This window comes from Trachurus trachurus (genome assembly GCF_905171665.1).
Source record: "Trachurus trachurus genome assembly, chromosome: 9".
Lineage (NCBI taxonomy): Eukaryota > Metazoa > Chordata > Actinopteri > Carangiformes > Carangidae > Trachurus > Trachurus trachurus.
Genome location: NC_139895.1, coordinates 8,603,555 through 8,621,684, shown reverse-complemented (window position 1 = coordinate 8,621,684; position 18,130 = coordinate 8,603,555). Strand labels below are relative to the sequence as shown.

The following is an 18,130-nucleotide window of genomic DNA, read 5'->3' as shown; positions in this document are numbered from 1 at the left end:
AACTGTGATGATGCTGAGCTGTACAGTGAAAATGATCTCTACCTTGCACCGGCCAAGATCGATGTTGTCATGTTATTTTAGTTGTTTGCTGCACTGCTTAGTGTACAATCTCACTTCTATTGGTCAAGTTTCTTTCAGGACACTCTTGAAATTTGTAAAATCTCCTCCGACTTCCCATTAAAGGAGAATTCCGGTCATTTTCTAAGTAACGCTCTACAGCTCTAGGTCCACGAGTGCGACCATAGGGAAAAGACCCGAGAAAAATATGTGCAGCCCGGACCTAGCTCTCCTCCTGCTACAAGCTGCGCTACACTGCAGTTAAACAGCAAAGTAATGGGGGTAGAACTTTAAAATCGTGACTTTGGCCTCTATATAATGCTCAAAATATCACTACACATGGTGTGCAACATCCAGCAGTGCCTTACCACACAACACTGAGTGTGCATAAACTCTGTTAATATGAGAGAGCAGTGTTAACGTGTGTTTTTATCATGTAGCTCTGTTCATGTTAGCTCCCTTGGTAGACCTTACTAGTCGACTTTTGAGCGCAACGGTGCAGAAAGTGGAAGAAGGAGAATATGTCTGGATCCGATGTTGAAGAGATGGAGGAACATTTTTAATTTGATGGTCGTGTGTGTTTATTCGAACGAGAATATACAGATGAGGAGCAGTCTTCATTGATATTGAAACACTCCACAGCTCAACAGTCGACTAGTAAGTCCTACCAAAAGGAGCTAGCATGAACAGAGCTACGTGACAAAAACACACATGTTAACACTGCTCTCTCATATTAACAGAGTTTATGCACAGTCAGTGTTGTGTGGTAAGGCACTGCTGGATGTTGCAAAGCATGTGTAGTGATATTTTGAGCATTATATAGAGGCCAAAGTCATAGTTTTAAAGTTCTTCCCCCATTAGTTAGCTGTTTAACTGCAATGTAGCGCAGCTAGCAGGAGGAGAGCTAGGTTCTGGCTGCACATATTTTTCTCGGGTCTTTTCCTATGGTCGCACTCATGGACCGAGCGTTCACTTAGCAAAAAAAATATACTTGAAGTTCATTTTATTAAGTAGCCTATGCTTGAGTATAAGTATAAGTATAGCAAAACTATGGACCAGGAATACTAGAAAGTATACTAATTTATTACTTCTTCGGACTAAATTGGAACATTTTAAGTTTATAAAAGTATACTTATTGGTCATTTTAAGTTTACAAAAGTACACTTCCAAGCATACTGCCTCAGTTTTAGTATAAAATGAATAGGCCCTATTGTAGTACACTTTAATAAACTACTTTTTGCTAAGGGTTACTTAGGAAATTACCGGAATACTCCTTTAAATAACAGTTGCAGCATACGTCTGTCTCTGTTAATGGTAAGATAACGTAAGCAGCACATTACAAATGAGCTAACTGTGTAGCAGCTGCAAACACAAAGCGGAGGTGTTGACTAGAGAGGATGTTGACGTTCCCCTGGCGATGCGATGCGATGCGATGCGATGCGAGGTGCTGTAAGTTGCTGTTTCTCCTGTTTCTCTTTAACCGTCACCCTCAGTAGGCTACACGAAAAAGGGCGATTACAACAACAGCACAGAACGACACACACCGAGCAGTCGTGTTGTGTGACGGACGGTTGATTTCAAAGCCGACGACAGAAGAGCAGATGGATCAGTGGGGGAGTCCAGCTTCCTCTGAGCTCAGTGAAGAGATATAATGAAAGGAAATGAGAGGACAAAACATACATAGTGTAATGTTGTGTGTGTCTTTGTATGTTGTCATGTTTCTTCCTGTCCCTTCTCGGGGGCTGAAGAAGAGACCATATGTTCACATTTCAGCACAGACTAAACGGCTCGTCTGCCACCCGTCGCTATGTCGAGGATGCAGCTCCTCTCTTATTCTGATTGTGGCCGATAAAGAAAATGTTTTCACTCGCGTGCAGACTCACAGGAGCTGACGCCGAACGAACGGCCTCCTTTAATGACTGCAATCAGCACAGCTTCACGCTAAATCTAAATGTTTTCCCTTCCTCCATTAATAATTCACATACAGGAGCATTACACATTACACATTAAACACCACACACTTCCTGAAGCCCCCGGTGGGATGATCACAAACGGTCGACACCGAGGCCCCTAACGAGCGTGATATTTAAAAGGCTTTTAACTGAGGCGAGTCGAGTGGCCACGTGAAATATTTATCAAGCAAATAAATATGCATGGAACCGCACAGTGATCAATATTACTTCGTGGAACCCCAGGAAGAGTTATTGTTAAAAGACAGATAAGTTTGAAATTAGTAAAATGTTAAATAGGTTTGAATATTTAATCATTACGACTGAATTTTACATCTATATTTTACGTATTATCTAGTGTATTAGCTCTGTTTTTATGTCCAACGTAATTGTATATATTTTTTTATAACTCAATGAATCATGTCCAATCCTCCTGCAATCAGTAAATCTACTTATTTTGTTATCTATACTGTAGATCCTCTGTTTTATGGACTTTTTATGTCAATTGTCGGTGTATTTACAGTGAGTATTCATGTACTCAGTGTCCATTAATATGCACTGTCCTGTCTAAATAAACAAAATTTATTTTAAAAAGTGTGTAAATTACAGCCATGACATCTGCAAACTCTTAAAAGCCACATATTAAACAAGCTAATGTTAAAATCAAACAATATTGGATGGGAATGGTGCCAGTGTTGCATCATAGAAGTGTCATTAAGACTTGACCTGAAGGTAAGAGAAGTGTTGAAATCTAAGTGTGCAAAAATTAACCAAACTACAGCAGGAAGTTTCCTCAAAGTGGATGAGGAGAAACATCCAGAGTCGACTCTGCTGCTGAAGCCTGAAGTTGTCTGACATGTACAGGAAGTGTTGAGGGTAATGAGCATGTTATGAGAGCTGGTATCAGCAGGAGTTTGGTCAAATGGTCTCAGGAGCCCAGAGGGGAAACATGTGTCAATCAGTCTGTTGATTAGTCAGTCACTATAGCTGAACCAAAGAGTCTCAGTGCTGCGTTTTAACAGTCATGAAATTAAAGGATGTGGCTGAAATGAAAGTGAAGTGAGTCAGAAACCTCAGCCTCTCTGAGCTCTGAGTCAGGTCATTAACTCTGAAACATGTCCGACTTTATTTTTACTTTCATAGTGACTAAGACTTCCTGAGATGTCCACCACGAACACACTGAGTCTGTCCATGGGTTCTGGAGGAAGTATCGGCTGGTTTCTTACAAAGAGGCAGGGCTAATAAAACAGTCCTAAAGGTGTAGCCCGCAGAAAACTCAGTGGCTCTGTGAGAACTGTAACTGCACAACACTGTCAACATTTGTTTTATCTAATAAGATGAAGTTCTGTCAGTCTGTTCATCTCACTGTTATTTAGCTTTCATCTTGCAAAACTGGGATTGTCAAGCAGTATCCTCAAACTGAAATCTTAAAGGGATAGTTCAACATTTTGGCAAATTGGCCCATTGCCATAATCCCTATAGTTTTAGCAGTAGGTTTGTTACCTTTAATTGTCGGTGCAAGATATTTTTTAGAACGGCGGAGCAGAGCCGCGAGCTGCTCAGAGCTACGCTACAGAGGGGATTTCTTGGTTTCCCTCATCAAACTCATCAAATACACAATCCAACAACTCCAAAACGCTCTGGTGGACAAATTTTGAAATCCCATTTGCCTCCGTAGCGTAGCTCCGAGCAGCTAACCCTTAAAATAGCTTGCATCGACACTTAAAGGTAACGAACCTACTGCTATGACTATAGGGATTATGGCAATGGGCCAATTTGCCAAAATGTTGAACTAACCTTTTAAAACATAATAAAAGATCAACACATGGCATCTTATCTGTGTATCAATACAATACTGTCTGGTCTCCTTCTTCAAACGCCTCCACGAGTTTTTCTCCACGATGTTTATTAATCCTTTATCAATATTTACAACTGCAGGTGGTTTCAGGGGTTAATAATTATCATAATGAAGTGGGGAAAATGTCCATGATGGAATAAGTATGAAATTCCAATAATATTCTGATTTGTAATAATGTCTGCGATTAATCCACATGATTGAGTTTATATAAATTATTTTCTGATGGTTGATCATTGGCCTCGAGGAGCAGATGTCTTCTTCATACATGCGGGCACTGACAGCTGCTGCTTAAGGTGACTGGAGACATTTAATGGCCAAAAACGATCTCCTCCTCCTCCTCCTCCTCCTCCTCCTCCTCCCTCTTCTCTATTCATGTATTCAGATGCTCATTCTACGTATTAAAATAAAACTAACATGAGATTCCAACTACTGCCAGAAAAACAAAAACAAAAACAAAAAGTGTCTTTTGGATGCTGGAAGCTGCCAGGAAAATAAATATTCATGCATTCATTTTCAAAACTAGTGGGAAAAAACATAGAAGCAGAAATGTAGTTTTGTAATTACACACTGAGCAGCTGATTGCCTCTTTCTATACGTTGACTTTCTTATAGTTTCCATAACATTAATCAGGCTCGGTAATGTGTTTTCTCCCACTCGCTGTGGTGAGTGTAGAATAGATAATACAAACTTGGTACTAAGTGTGCATTCATTACGGCAGCAGACATATGCACACGCCGCCTGCCTCCTATGGTGCGTTCACAATCAGCCGGTATTCGAGCTCTGTTTACACCTGAGCCGGACGCAGATGGAGCGCCGCGACGCGACGCAGCCGAGCACATTAAACCGCCGACCCTCGGAGGAAGGTGACTTAGTACTGCAGTAAAAACATTTTCTTTTACACTCTTTGACCTGTGAAATGCAGCTAAGTACATTCATACAGATATAAATGCATGAATCCATACTATATATTAGCAGTGAGCAGGGACAGCTTTTAGAATATAATAATAATAGTAGTAGTAAGCGATAAGAGAGGTAGCTGCTGCGGTCATTTTTTGAATGAATGACCCTCATTGCTTGTGTTTCATTGGCAGTAAATGGAGCTGCAGCTGTAGAGGACGGTGCAACTGCCTCTTCACATTAAAAGCCCAGGCAATTTTAATTAGGAGCACCACTCTAGCATCAGTCCAATCCCCAATATTTCAAATGTACCCTGAGGATTCACATTACGTAGATATCTGCAGAGAGCATTGGTCGATGCATTAAGAGCTCATCTGGCTCGAGCGACCACCCCATGATATGTTTTTTATTTCCTGTGAGAGATAAGAAATAAAGACTTGATTGTTGTTGTTGCTGTTGTGCTGATTGGGCCTAAATCAGCTACTGAAAAGGACACGAGGAGAGTTTGTGATGGCATTCAGGTGAGCCGATGATTGATTCATCGATCACAGAGGCCCTGGATACAACACAACAACACTGTGAGATCAGACCGAAGCAGAGAACGAATCCCCCGGGAAGCTGCCTGTAGCGCTGAGTAAACACTAAAACACTGAACACTATAAACACACAGCGTGGGGTTTCTGCGGCCCTACGGTCCTACCTTGCAGCTGGTAGTCCACAGAGATGTCGGACGGTGCCTGCACCAGAGCCGATCTGCGGTAAACCACGTGCACCCTGCCCTGGTCCTCCAGCTCCTGGGTGCCTCGCTCCAGCGGCTCGATGAAGTACTCGTCCGAGTCGGTGCGGATCATCCCGGCCTGCAACACAAAACACAAGGTTAGTTAGTTAGTTAGTTAGGTTAATCCACCTGCAGAGGATTAACATTCAAACTCTGCGGGAAAACTCTTGATTCATATCTTGGTCACAAATCAAGTGAATTATATCATTAAAGGCATAGTTAAACATTTTTGGCAAATTGGCCCATTGCCATAATCCCTATAGTCATAGCAGTAGGTTTGTTACTTTTAATTGTTGGTGCAAGCAGACAGAATTGTTTTAGAGGCAAATTCATGCCTTCAGGGGCAGTTTTTCAGGAAGCTGTCTCTGAATTTACCTCTAAAACAACTCTGTCTGGTAACGTTCTGTTATTATCTCATAGCGTGGTGAATGTGCAGGTCACAACTTGTCCACCAGAGTGTTTTGGAGTTGTTGGATTGTGTATTTGATGAGGGAAACCAAGAAATCCAATTAGCCTCCGTAGCGTAGTACTGAGCAGCTCACGGCTCTGCTCCGCCGTTGTAAAAATAGCTTGCAACCACAATTAAAGGTCACGAACCTACTGCTATGACTATAGGGATAATGGCAATGGGCCAGTTTGCCAAAATGTTGAACTATCCCTTTAAGCTGGATGCGAAATTTATGCAGCAATGAAAGACTAATGAGACGTGACACGACTTCTGTTGAATTTAACCAGCACATAAACAAGTGAGTTCCCGGTAACAAAGAGATGCAGAAAAGAAAATACATGACAATATAAAAACGCAGATGTACTGTAATATTAAGTCGTCAATTCTTTATCTGTAATTGAGTCTTCTTCACACATGTTCTTATTCCTTTCCCGCAACTTTTGTTTGCAATTACCAGCTGGTCGTCCAGCGGCTGCACGCTGCGCTCTGAAAGCTGTGCATCATTAGTGAAACATTGGTACAAAATTGCCTTGTGATGGCTCCCTGCCGCTCTCAGATTTACTGCAATATGAGGCCAGTCATGCTCCCCATGCATTAGTATGAGGAGTGGGGGAGTGGGGGGGGGATACAAAGGTCCACTCTGTCCATGTGACACAATAATGTACAAACAAAGCAAACGTTACATCTTATCAAGACGCGTGACGGCGAGAAAAAAACACGACACGCCGTTGATGGAATTCCACTTTGCCCCGTTTTTTTCCACCTGCAGGAGTTTGAATCGCTCTGCATGTTTTCTCGTCGTGTGCATTAGCTTAACTTCGCCCCTCCGTTTGTGTAATTATCATCTGGTCAACCCCCTCCGACAGCTACAGGTGGCGCGACCACATCGCTCCGTGTCATTAGTGACACATTGGTAGAAAATTGCCATGTGATGGTTTCCTGCCGCCCACAGATTTCCAGCAATATGAGGCCGGTCATGCTCACAGTTTATTAAGGTGGATTTACAGATTCACACGGTCCAGCTCACACAATATTGTGCAGATAGAGAGAAAAAAAAAGAGAGAAAAAACTGAATGCACACAGCTTATGTCACATTAGTGTTGATGATGGGTGAATCTGCATCAAAATACAACAACATATGGCTGATGGCATCTATAGACGTTTAACTGTGATTACTGTGCACGTGCTCGTTTCTCTTTCCCATCTTCTGTTAATGCATTGATGAGAGATTTAAATTTAAAACACAGGGTCAAGAAGTCAATGTCAGTTTTTTTGTTTACTGTATCATCCAGGATGTACACAGTCTCATACTAAGGCCTGGAAACTGTATGGTGGTAATGAAGTAAAATCAAGTATTAATATAGGACCAATTATTAATCCTTCAGAGGAAATGTTTTTTTTTTTTTTTTTTTTTAAATGCCGCACTAACAATTTAATTCCTACTAATTCAGTGTTATGTTAAAGGAATAGTTCAACATTTTGGCAAATTGGCCCATTGCCATAATCCCTATAGTCATAGCAGTAGGTTCGTTTCCTTTAATTGTCGGTGCAAGCTATTTTTAAAACGGCGGAGCAGAGCCGCGAGCTGCTCAGAGCTACGCTAAGGAGGCTCATGGGATTTCTTGGTTTCCCTCATCAAACTCATCAAATACACAATCCAACAACTCCAAAACGCTCTGGTGGACAAGTTGTGACCTGCACATTCACCACGCTATGTGCAGATAGAAAAAAAAACTGAATGCACACAGCTCATGAATGCAAATCGTCAGTCACATTAGTGTTGATGATGGGTGAATCTGCATCAAAATACAACAACATATGGCTGATGACATCTACAGACGTTTAACTGTGATTACTGTGCACGTGCTGCACATTATCCTTTACATTACAAATGTGCCCCTCTTGATATGTTAAATCTTGTCGAATGTTTTGTTTCATCAAGGTCACGCAAATGTGTCTAATCTGTCCATCTGTGCCACTTTGCGAAACACCATCATCCAGCAGCTTCCAGAGAGAGAGAGAGACGGTGGGAGGAAGAGGAGGAGGAAGGATGATGATTTAAAGGGATGATGATTTAAAGGGATAGTTCACCCAAAATTCAAATTTCACTCATTATCTACTCACCCTCATGTCGACTAAGGGCTGGGAGAAGTTTTAGAGTCCTCCGTAGCTTCTCTGAGTTACAGGGGGTCTCGACGTAGCAGTGCATGTCCATATAACGGTTGCAAATGGATACCAACTGTCTTCATAACAAAAATACACACCAAAAAACATCCACATACCTCCATGCTGCTCGTATGTAATGTCCATCTTGTATTGAAGCCCCGAAATGCGAAATTGTTCCAAAAAAAAAAGAAAAAGTCTATATTTCAAGCTTGTTTTGTAGCGGAAGCTCCTCTTCACAGTTCGTCAAATTTGGACGAACCGGGAAGAGGAGCTTCGAGAAGCTTCCGCTACAAAACAAGCTTGAAATATAGACTTATTTAATTTTTTTGGGGACAATTTCGCATTTCGGGGCTTCAATACAAGACGGACATTACATACGAGCAGCATGGAGGTATTTGAATGTTTTTTGTGTGTCTTTTTGTTACGAAGACAGTTGGTATCCATTTGCAACCGTTATATGGACATGCACTGCTACGCCGAGACCCCCTGTAACTCAGAGAAGCCACGGAGGACTCTGAAACTTCTCCCAGCCCTTAGTCGACACGAGGGTGAGTAGATAACGAGTGAAATATCAATTTTGGGTGAACTATCCCTTTAATACTCAGCACATCAGAGAGTTTGCAAAGTGGCACTGCCTCTCACTCTCACACGTCTCTGCACCTCGCTCACGCCGCTCTGGACGCTTCGCCAACACTCTGCTCCACTGTTGCTGCACATATGGCGCTTAGCGACCGACACGCACGCTGCTGCTGAACTCATTTCCAACTCCCACAGTCCCCCATCAACATCCAACCCTCCTCCTCTCTCTCTCCCCATATTTACATGCGCTGCTGCTGGCCAGACTCCAATCTCAGCTCTTTTTTTCAAGTCCATATGTAACTTTGATAACGTCCGACTGAGCGACCTGCTGCTGCTAATGATCACATTAAAGGGATAGTTCACCCAAAATTCAAATTTCACTCATTATCTACTCACCCTCATGTCGACTAAGAGCTGTGAGAATTTTCAGAGTCCTCCGTGCCTTCTCTGAGTTACGGGGGGGGGGTCCGCGCAGCAGTATTTGTCCATATAATGGTTGTGAATGGACACCAACTTTCTTCGTCCAAAAAGACACACCAAAAAACATCCAAATACCTCCATGCTGCTCGTATGTAATGTCCGTCTTGTACTGAAGCCCCGAAATGCAAAATTGTCCTGAAAAAAAGTAAATAAGTCTCTATTTCAAGCTTGTTTTGTAGTGGAAGCTTCTCGAAGCTCCTCTTCCCAGTTCGTCAAATTTGGACAAACTGGGAAGAGGACAGACTCTGGTTTGTCCAAATATGACGAACCGGGAAGACGAGCTTCGAGAAGCTTCCGCTACAAACAAGCTTGAAATATAGACTTATTTACTTTTTTTCAGGACAATTTTGCATTTTGGGGCTTCAATACAAGACGGACATTACATACGAGCAGCATGGAGGTATTTAAATGTTGCTACGAAGACAGTTGGTATCCATTTGCAACCGTTAACTCTGAAACTTCTCCCAGCCCTTAGTCGACATGAGGGTGAGTAGATAATGAGTGAATTTTGAATTTTGGGTGAACTGTCCCCTTAACAGAATATTCATGTGCCGAGATGCGAACAGGCTGCCAACGTCGCTGCTGCTGCTCAGCATTCACATGACCTCTTACTGTACTTCCCTCAGTGGGGGTATAACCAAAAAAAAAAAACATGATCCCCTACTGAATAATGTGCGCGGCAGCTTGCCACTTTCTGACATCAGGATGCAGCAGGAGTCTCGTGCGATGCGGAGGAACGGGACCTAGATTTCCTCTGGCAGCACAAACCAGGTTTACTTCCTGCCAGGTTTCGGATGCAGACGCAGAAACCTGAATTATTTAAGCTGCCACATGTCGCTTCGCTTGGCATCGTCTCTCCTGATGGAGCCACAACACGATCTTAATAATGTGCGACGATGAATAGATTGGAAACGTATCTGCCTCCACCTGGCTGCGTGGGACTGGGAGCCTCGGTTCCACCTGTCTGGGCTGTGTTGTGTTTATCCACGTTCATCTAACAAACATGTTTTAATTTCTTATCCAATTTGGCATCGTTTTCTCTTTCCCATCTTCTGTTAATGCGTTGATGAGAGATTTAAATTTAAAACACAGCCGGGGTCAAGAGGTCAATGCCAGTTTTCTTGTTTTTCTTTACTGTATCATCCAGGATGTACACAGTCTCATACTCAGGCCTGGACTATGAATGAATACACTATGAATGTGTAAAATCAAATATAGTCAAATTATAATTGCATTACTAATTATATAAACAAATATTTCAATTATCTATTAATATAGGACCAATTATTAATCCTTCAGATGAAATGTTCTTTTTTAATTGTTTTCTTTTTCTTAGAAATGCTGAGCTAACAATTTAATTCCTACCAGTTCAGTGTTGTGTTAAAGGGATAGTTCAACATTTTGGCAAATTGGCCCATTGCCATAATCTCTATAGTCATAGCAGTAGGTTCGTTACCTTTAATTGTCGGTGCAAGCTATTTTTAGAACGGCGGAGCAGAGCCGTGAGCTGCTCAGAGCTACACTACGGAGGCTCATGGGATTTCTTGGTTTCCCTCATCAAACTCATCAAATACACAATCCAACAACAACTCCAAAACGCTCTGGTGGACAAGTTGTGACCTGCACATTCACCACGCTATGAGATAATAACAGAACGTTACGAGACAGAGTTGTTTTAGAGGCAAATTCATGCAAAACCGCTGATGCGTGCTGCCTTCAAGGACAGTTTTTGAGCAAGCAGTCTCTGTATTTACCTGTATTTACCTTACGTTTTGTTATTATCTCACATCACGCATGATCTAGTCCCGTATGAAAGTCAAAAACAGCAAAGCAAGTGTGAGCGGAAAACAAATGTCGACAGTTTCTATTTCACATATCATAATGTTATTTATGGATCATCCACACACACTGTGGGTCTTTCAGCTCAGGAAAGATTAAACAGGGAATCAAAATCTCTCATCTGCAGTTGAATTAAAAACCCCGGCACATCTCCAGGTAGATATCACAGACAACCATCTGACCTCTGCGCTGCACACACTGACATTTTCCAACAGAAGGAAGCAGAAGAAAGGTTTTTTTGTGTTTTTTTTCCATGACCAGTTGAATGTTGCTTATATGATGCACTACTGCAGCCGCAGCGAATCCTCCAATGAACTCGTCAGCGGAGTCACGGTGGAGAGGACACAGATACAGAGTGAGAGGAGAATCTGACACCTGGAGATGGAGGAGGTGAAGAAGAGGAACACAGAGCAGAGAGAGAGAGATAGAGTGGCATTTGACACATCCTCCTTATCAAACAGAGCAGCGACACCTGCACAGTGATGTGGACACGGCCCAGTGGCTCCATCAAACTAATTTGCCATTTTTCAAAAAGAAAAAAAAAAGATAGAAGACCATATAGTATCTGGGACTTTCTAACAGACAATATGAACCAGAGTTTACACTGAAAATGTTGCTGCCTTGCCTTGTTAACTTACATACTGTTATGTATATCTTCTCCTCCCCCGGCTTATTGTTTGCATTTATCTACAGCTGCAGGCTTCGCTCGCAGAAGCAGATTACAAATATTCTGTATATTCAGCAGAGTTGTTTCGACTCGAATTGCAGTTTGCACAGCGGCCGACCAATTACCAATATCTGGTATGAAGAGTCGAGTTCAGCTGATTATCCATCCGGCCCGTATTCTTCCAGCCGTGTCCACCCCCTGTCATTCAGCTTTTTTCTTTTTTTTTTAAATTTACTCTGAGCTCATCGCCCCCATTGACTCCACTCTTCAGCAAATTGACCTTAAGACTGACACGTTGAGACAGCAGCTGGGCTCGGACTCGTACAGGACTTTTCATTTAAACTGGAACGATTTCAACAAAATCTGTCTTTCCGTGAGTGTAGACGAAGAGTTGTTAATGAGCTCAGATGCTCTGAGATCTGAAACGTCAAAGGGTCATTTATTTTCAAGCATCTTTCTCCCAGGATAGACAAAAATCAAAATCAAACTCATCAGGTCTCACATTTGACACTTGTACTGTGTTTATTTTGAAGAGTCGAACCATGAGGAGATAAATTAGTGGTTTTAAGAACCAAAAATCCATCCCAGTGTAGTTTTCCATTTCCTCTCTCAGCTTTTCAGATGAAATATACCCGTAATACTGTTTCCGGTTATGTTTAAATGAATCAAAGTTAAAGTGAGAAAGTTTTGCAATGTAATATTTATAATTCAACTTCAAACAAATTGCAGTGAACTTAAAAAGAAACTTTAAAGACTCAATTTACACTTTTGAAGCATCGATCCATAAGAAGATACTGTATATTAAACCATCTCAGTGTAGTTTTCAATCTCCTCTCTCAGCTTTTCTCTGGAGCTCTAGTAACAACAGGTTGGTGTCAGCCAATCAGAAGAGAGGAGGCTCTGAGCCTCTCTTCTGATTGGCTGACTGTTTAATGAGTGATCCAATAAAAATAGAGCAGATTTCAGAATAAAACACTCAAAAGAATCAAATCTTGCAAAGTGTTGGATGATGGTTCCAGGTGGTGAGGGGGCGGGGCTTTGGGTGACTGCTTTGTTGTGACATCACAAAGTGACAGGAAGTCCTGACGGCTGGTTTTAAGGCTCAGTTTCTGAATACAGGCTGTGTGCATTTCTCTGTGGACTGAGGCTTTGATACTTTCACAGTATTAATATAGAACCTAGAGCTGCTTTATAATCACACTACACATGGACATCTACCTTTATACCGTATGGAGCTTTAACACAAACATCTACGTTTATACCGTATGGAGCTTTAACACAAACATCTACCTTTATACTGTATGGAGCTTTAACACAAACATCTACCTTTATACTGTATGGAGCTTTAACACAAACATCTACCTTTATACTGTATGGAGCTTTAATACAAACATCTACCTTTATACCGTATGGAGCTTTAATACAAACATCTACCTTTATACCGTATGGAGCTTTAACACAAACATCTACCTTTATACTGTATGGAGCTTTAACACAAACATCTACCTTTATACTGTATGGAGCTTTAACACAAACATCTACCTTTATACTGTATGGAGCTTTAACACAAACATCTACCTTTATACCGTATGGAGCTTTAACACAAACATCTACCTTTATACTGTATGGAGCTTTGATACAAACGCCTACCTTTTATTCCATATGGGACCTTTAAGGGTCAGGCCTATTAAAGCTCCTCTGTGAATGACGGTGGATTCTGATCCTGCCCAGATAAAGACACACAGGGATAATTGGGTAAAGGTTTGTGTTTCTGCCCAGGGTCGTTTAATTCGGACCATTTCACGAAAGCAGTGCAGCAGCTGAGACTTCAACCTTCTTGTTAAGATGTGACAAGACGCCGACAAAGCTACGAGTCCACGACAGGTCCAGCTTTAAAAAAAAAAAAGCAACATCGTCACTGCACCCAATGACGCACAACTACAGACTTATTTTTATCGAAGACCTATCTGTCAGTAGGACGACGATTAACACCGGCTGCACTCTCCATGAATTCTTAAAGGCAAGTTTTCAACTATGAAAAGTAGGCCAGCACAGCACATTACAGCTCTGATCAATGCAGTCAGTATTGGATTTTTCCAAAGTGTTTTTTTTGTCGGAGCTTTACTGTGACACAAAACTCACAGATGAGCAGAAAAGAGAGAAGCTGCAGTAGATATTGACTTTTCTCTATGTAAACCAGTACAAAAGAAACTAAAGTGTGAACATCTGACAAAAAAACACACTGGCTGTGTCTTAATAAAGCAAAGAAAAAAGCAAAGTGTCTCACTATCTGTATAAACCAGACAAAGCACGGAGCTCTCAGCAGTCTGAATGAATGGAGACAAGAGCGACTGGAAACAGCAGCCGTCCTTAATGGAAATCTCCATCTACTTACTCCTCTGACTAACACTCTCAAACACACCGAGGGGAAGCTCACAGACTAATTTCACTTTGTTACCGTTTTTTTTTCTGCCTCCAGGGCCATAAAAATCACAGCGTGTTGAATGAGGCCGACACAATGCTGAGGCAGAAGGTATAAAAGACAGTAGCAGTAACGCAGCTATCTCTTCTTGCAGGGAGGAAGACACAATCATGCTGCTGCCTAAAGCAATTCCTGTTTAGCTTGTTAGCCTGCTAGGTACATTATAATGATCAAATACTTGTTTTCTCAATCACTCAATTAATCATTTTGTTCAAAAATGTCAGAAAATAGTAAAAAGAAAATCTTTTTGAGGTGTCATCCCTTCATCCGTGATGTGTCGGACAAGTTTGCAGCATATTTCACTACAAAGGTTGTGGAGATATTTGATTCTGGACCAAAGAGGTGCAGGGACAGGAAAGTGGAGCAGCTAAAAACTAAAAACAGAAGAAACCTGACACTGTCTTGTCAGGGGACATTTCAAAAGTGTTTCTTCAGGATGTTGCTGAGATATGATGTCCTCCTAGATGTGGCCCAAAACTGTTTCTGGAGGTCACCACGCCTGCGATCACTGACTTTTGAGCTTCAAAATCGAATCAGTTTATATTTTAGTCCGACTGAATGTAAAGAAGTTCAATTAAGACATAACTAGGACATCATGTGCAGCAGAATGGAACAAAAATAGACATTCAGATGGAGGAAGTCTGGACATAACCCGTTATTTTCCTGGTCTCCATCTGATTCTACAGAGACAAGATACTCAACTCTCTCTCCAACATCTGAAAAGAATAAAGCTAATGAACACATGAAGCCAGATATCTGAAAGAAACAGATTTCTTTAAATGTGTTTTTTGCCTTTTAGGTCACTAAAAACTCCGGCCAAATCTGAGATTTAGGAAAATGTAGGTTTCGTGTTTGCGTTTATAAACATGGGAAAACAGAATTTTAGCTTCCTGAACTTCACCATATGCGACAGAAATGCATTGACATCAGGTGCGCCACCTTTGTTTACTGTGAGATCTTACATCCACTTCGAGGCAAAAGGAAGGAACAGGATTGTGATTGGCTTCAATGGCTCGATGCTACCCGTTACAGGTTATGATATAGTGTATTTATCCAGATTCACTTTCGGGTGTAGATGATATTATTATTGAAAACGAAGGGTAAAAAATGGCCTCAGACTGACCGTTATAGCCAGTGTAGTTACACACTCTACTGTCCTCTTACTGTACAGTGTGTTGTGTTTTGTTTAGTGTGGAGATATTACCTGACATTTCTAGCTCAGCTGTCCTCGTCTGACCAATCGAGAGCTCAGGGAGGAAGAATACCAAACACACAGAATTTCATTAGAGCCTCTTCCCTGTCTGCAGCTCGTCTCCAGTGTCACCGTGACCTTCCCTCTGTGATACAGTTATTATTGAACAGTGGGATCAGCCTTCGGCCACTGTGGCCTTTAACTGAACCGACATGTACTTCTACTCTGAGCTGCTGGGGAAACGGTTTCTAAAGAATGTATTTTATTCATTTATATATCTATTGGTTATATAATCAATCAGAAATGCTATGTTAGCAATGCAATGTCACATCCAATGGATCTGCACTTGAGAATCATGAAGGAATATTGAATTGCTCGGCGCTGTTAAAAGCTTTTACACACTAACATCAACGTCCCTGTGATCACCGAGGTTACACACCGAAGAACATGAATGAAAACATAAATAAAGAAGAGAAGAAACAGTCTGGTCACACACCTCCCTGTAGTGAAAACTAATCTGAGCGGCGGCTGCCGGGTGAATAATTGAGGGAGACGGTTGAGTGACTATTTGACCTGGAGTAACGTACTTTAATTACGTGTCAACAACAGAGCGCTGAGGCTTCAGTCGTTAGCAGCACATCAAGTCAACAGAGAGAAACCAAGATAAGATTTTAGACATTTAAAAGTCAAGTTGTGTTACTTTCTAACTCTGGAGACCCGGGTTCAGTTTTGGATCTTTGATAACACCAAACTAACTGATGGAAATTCTCTTTTACGATGAGTTTAAAGAAAGTCAAAGTCCACAAATCCCCTGACAGTAATTCCCTGAGCTCGTATCATGACTCAGGACATTTTAAAGGGGGCATATTATGGAAATATCACTTTTTGAAGGCTCTTTAACATATATGTGGGTGTTTGTCTTGCTTTCCGACCCCAAAATGCGAGAATTGACAAAAGAAATCTGAAATGTGCAGGCTCCCTAGGTTGAAATCCATGTGGTTTTATGAGCTCCTCCCTCAGTTGTTTTCCAGTGATGTAACTAGCTTTTGAATTTGCATAACCCGGCGAGCAGTGGCTCATTTGCATTTAAAAGGACAGTCTCTGAAACCAGCCGTTCTGAACAGGGCTGTTTTGAGAGGATAAAAAGAGCTGTGATGTTTGATCCTTGAGGTATTTTGACTGAAGCATCACAGACATGTCTTTAAAGGGATAGTTCAACATTTTGGCAAATTGGCCCATTGTCATAATCCCTATAGTCATAGCAGTAGGTTTGTTACCTTTAATTGTCGGTGCAAGCTATTTTTAGAACGGCAGAGCCGTGAGCTGCTCAGAGCTACGCTACGGAGGCCAATGGGATTTCTTGGTTTCCCTCATCAAACTCATCAAATACACAATCCAACAACTCTAAAACGCTCTGGTGGACAAGTTGTGACCTGCACATTCACCACGCTATGAGATAATAACAGAACGTTACCAGACAGAGTTGTTTTAGAGGTAAATGCAGAGACTGCTTGCAGAAAAACTGTTCCAGACAGGAACGGGCATCAGCGGTTTTGCATGAATTTGTCTTTAGGTCTGTAACAAACCTACTCCTAAGACTAGAGGAATTATGGCAATGGGCCAATTTGCCAAAATGTTGAACTATCCCTTTAAGACACCTGGGAACTATTTTAATTTGTGGAAAAGTGTCATAATATGTCTCCTTTAATGCATTTTGATGACTCAGTTTCAGGGGAACTATACAAGTCCGGTCTCTTTTCCTCTGTTCTGCTAACCCTCCTCTCAGCCATGTGCATTTGTTTTTAACGAAGCTTGCGAGAAAGTAATCCACGGAGCGATACATGAAGTCATTTATCATACAATGTTACGTCTTGTATATTTATGTGTTCTTATCTGTCATAAACAAGAGACTGCAGGTTACTGGGCTCTCTGTGTGATGAGAGCTGGGACACCGGGTCGGAGGCTCTGATCTTACACGGTTGGTTTTCAGCCAAGAGACGCTAGGTGGAAGGCAGAGAGCCTCCATTCTCCCTGGAACTAGTTACAAGTCATTGATTTAACCGGCACTAGGACTCTGGAGCTGGTTAATGAAGGTAAAAATGTAGCAGAATTAAGCTGAAAATCCTGCATAGTTCCTCTTTAAGTCAAGGTCAAAGTTATTGTCAATTTCTGTGATGTAAAACACATACAGAGGATTGAAATTGTGTTGTACACATGTTGTACTTCTTATCCAAAGCCGTGTGCTCGCCTGGTTTCACTTTGTAAATCTCACTCATTGAGAATTCGGCCTGAGCCTCGTTTCCACTCCCACGATTAACTGAATGAATGGATAAAAACACTCCCTCAGTCAGTTTACATACAAAACACCTTCTGTGCTACAGGTTATCAGACACTGCCACTGCCAATTAAAACAAGTAAAGTGGAAGGAAATAGTTCACTATAACAAGTACATTGAAGAATCACTGAATTATTTCCCTGTATGAGATGTAAAACTGGTTTTGCTGTGTAAAACGTATAACGAAAAGGAATAAAACTCTGTGAGGTTGATTTTATTTTATTTTATGTTAAATTAAATGTGTATTGCAATATTTTGTATTTTCACATCACTGTAACGTTGAGTGCGTACGCCTCATTGAAGCATCTGGTCCCAGATCAGCTGAATCGAGTGGCTGAGCTCTGGACAAGAAGAAATAAAACACGACGAGTTATAAATCATTTTCAATAAGGATATTAAATGC

General features: G+C 41.5%; 1 protein-coding gene across 1 annotated transcript in view; it reads right to left on the bottom strand.

Annotated features, from left to right (window-relative positions):
* Positions 1-18,130, bottom strand: part of adamts3 (ADAM metallopeptidase with thrombospondin type 1 motif, 3) — a gene marked incomplete at its 3' end in the record, with an annotated part of 186,279 nt that overhangs the window by 142,736 nt on the left and 25,413 nt on the right. The window contains exon 4 of the mRNA XM_083978186.1: positions 5,462-5,618. Coding sequence (XP_083834312.1) covers positions 5,462-5,618 — 157 coding nt within the window. The remainder of the gene's footprint in view (positions 1-5,461; positions 5,619-18,130) is intronic.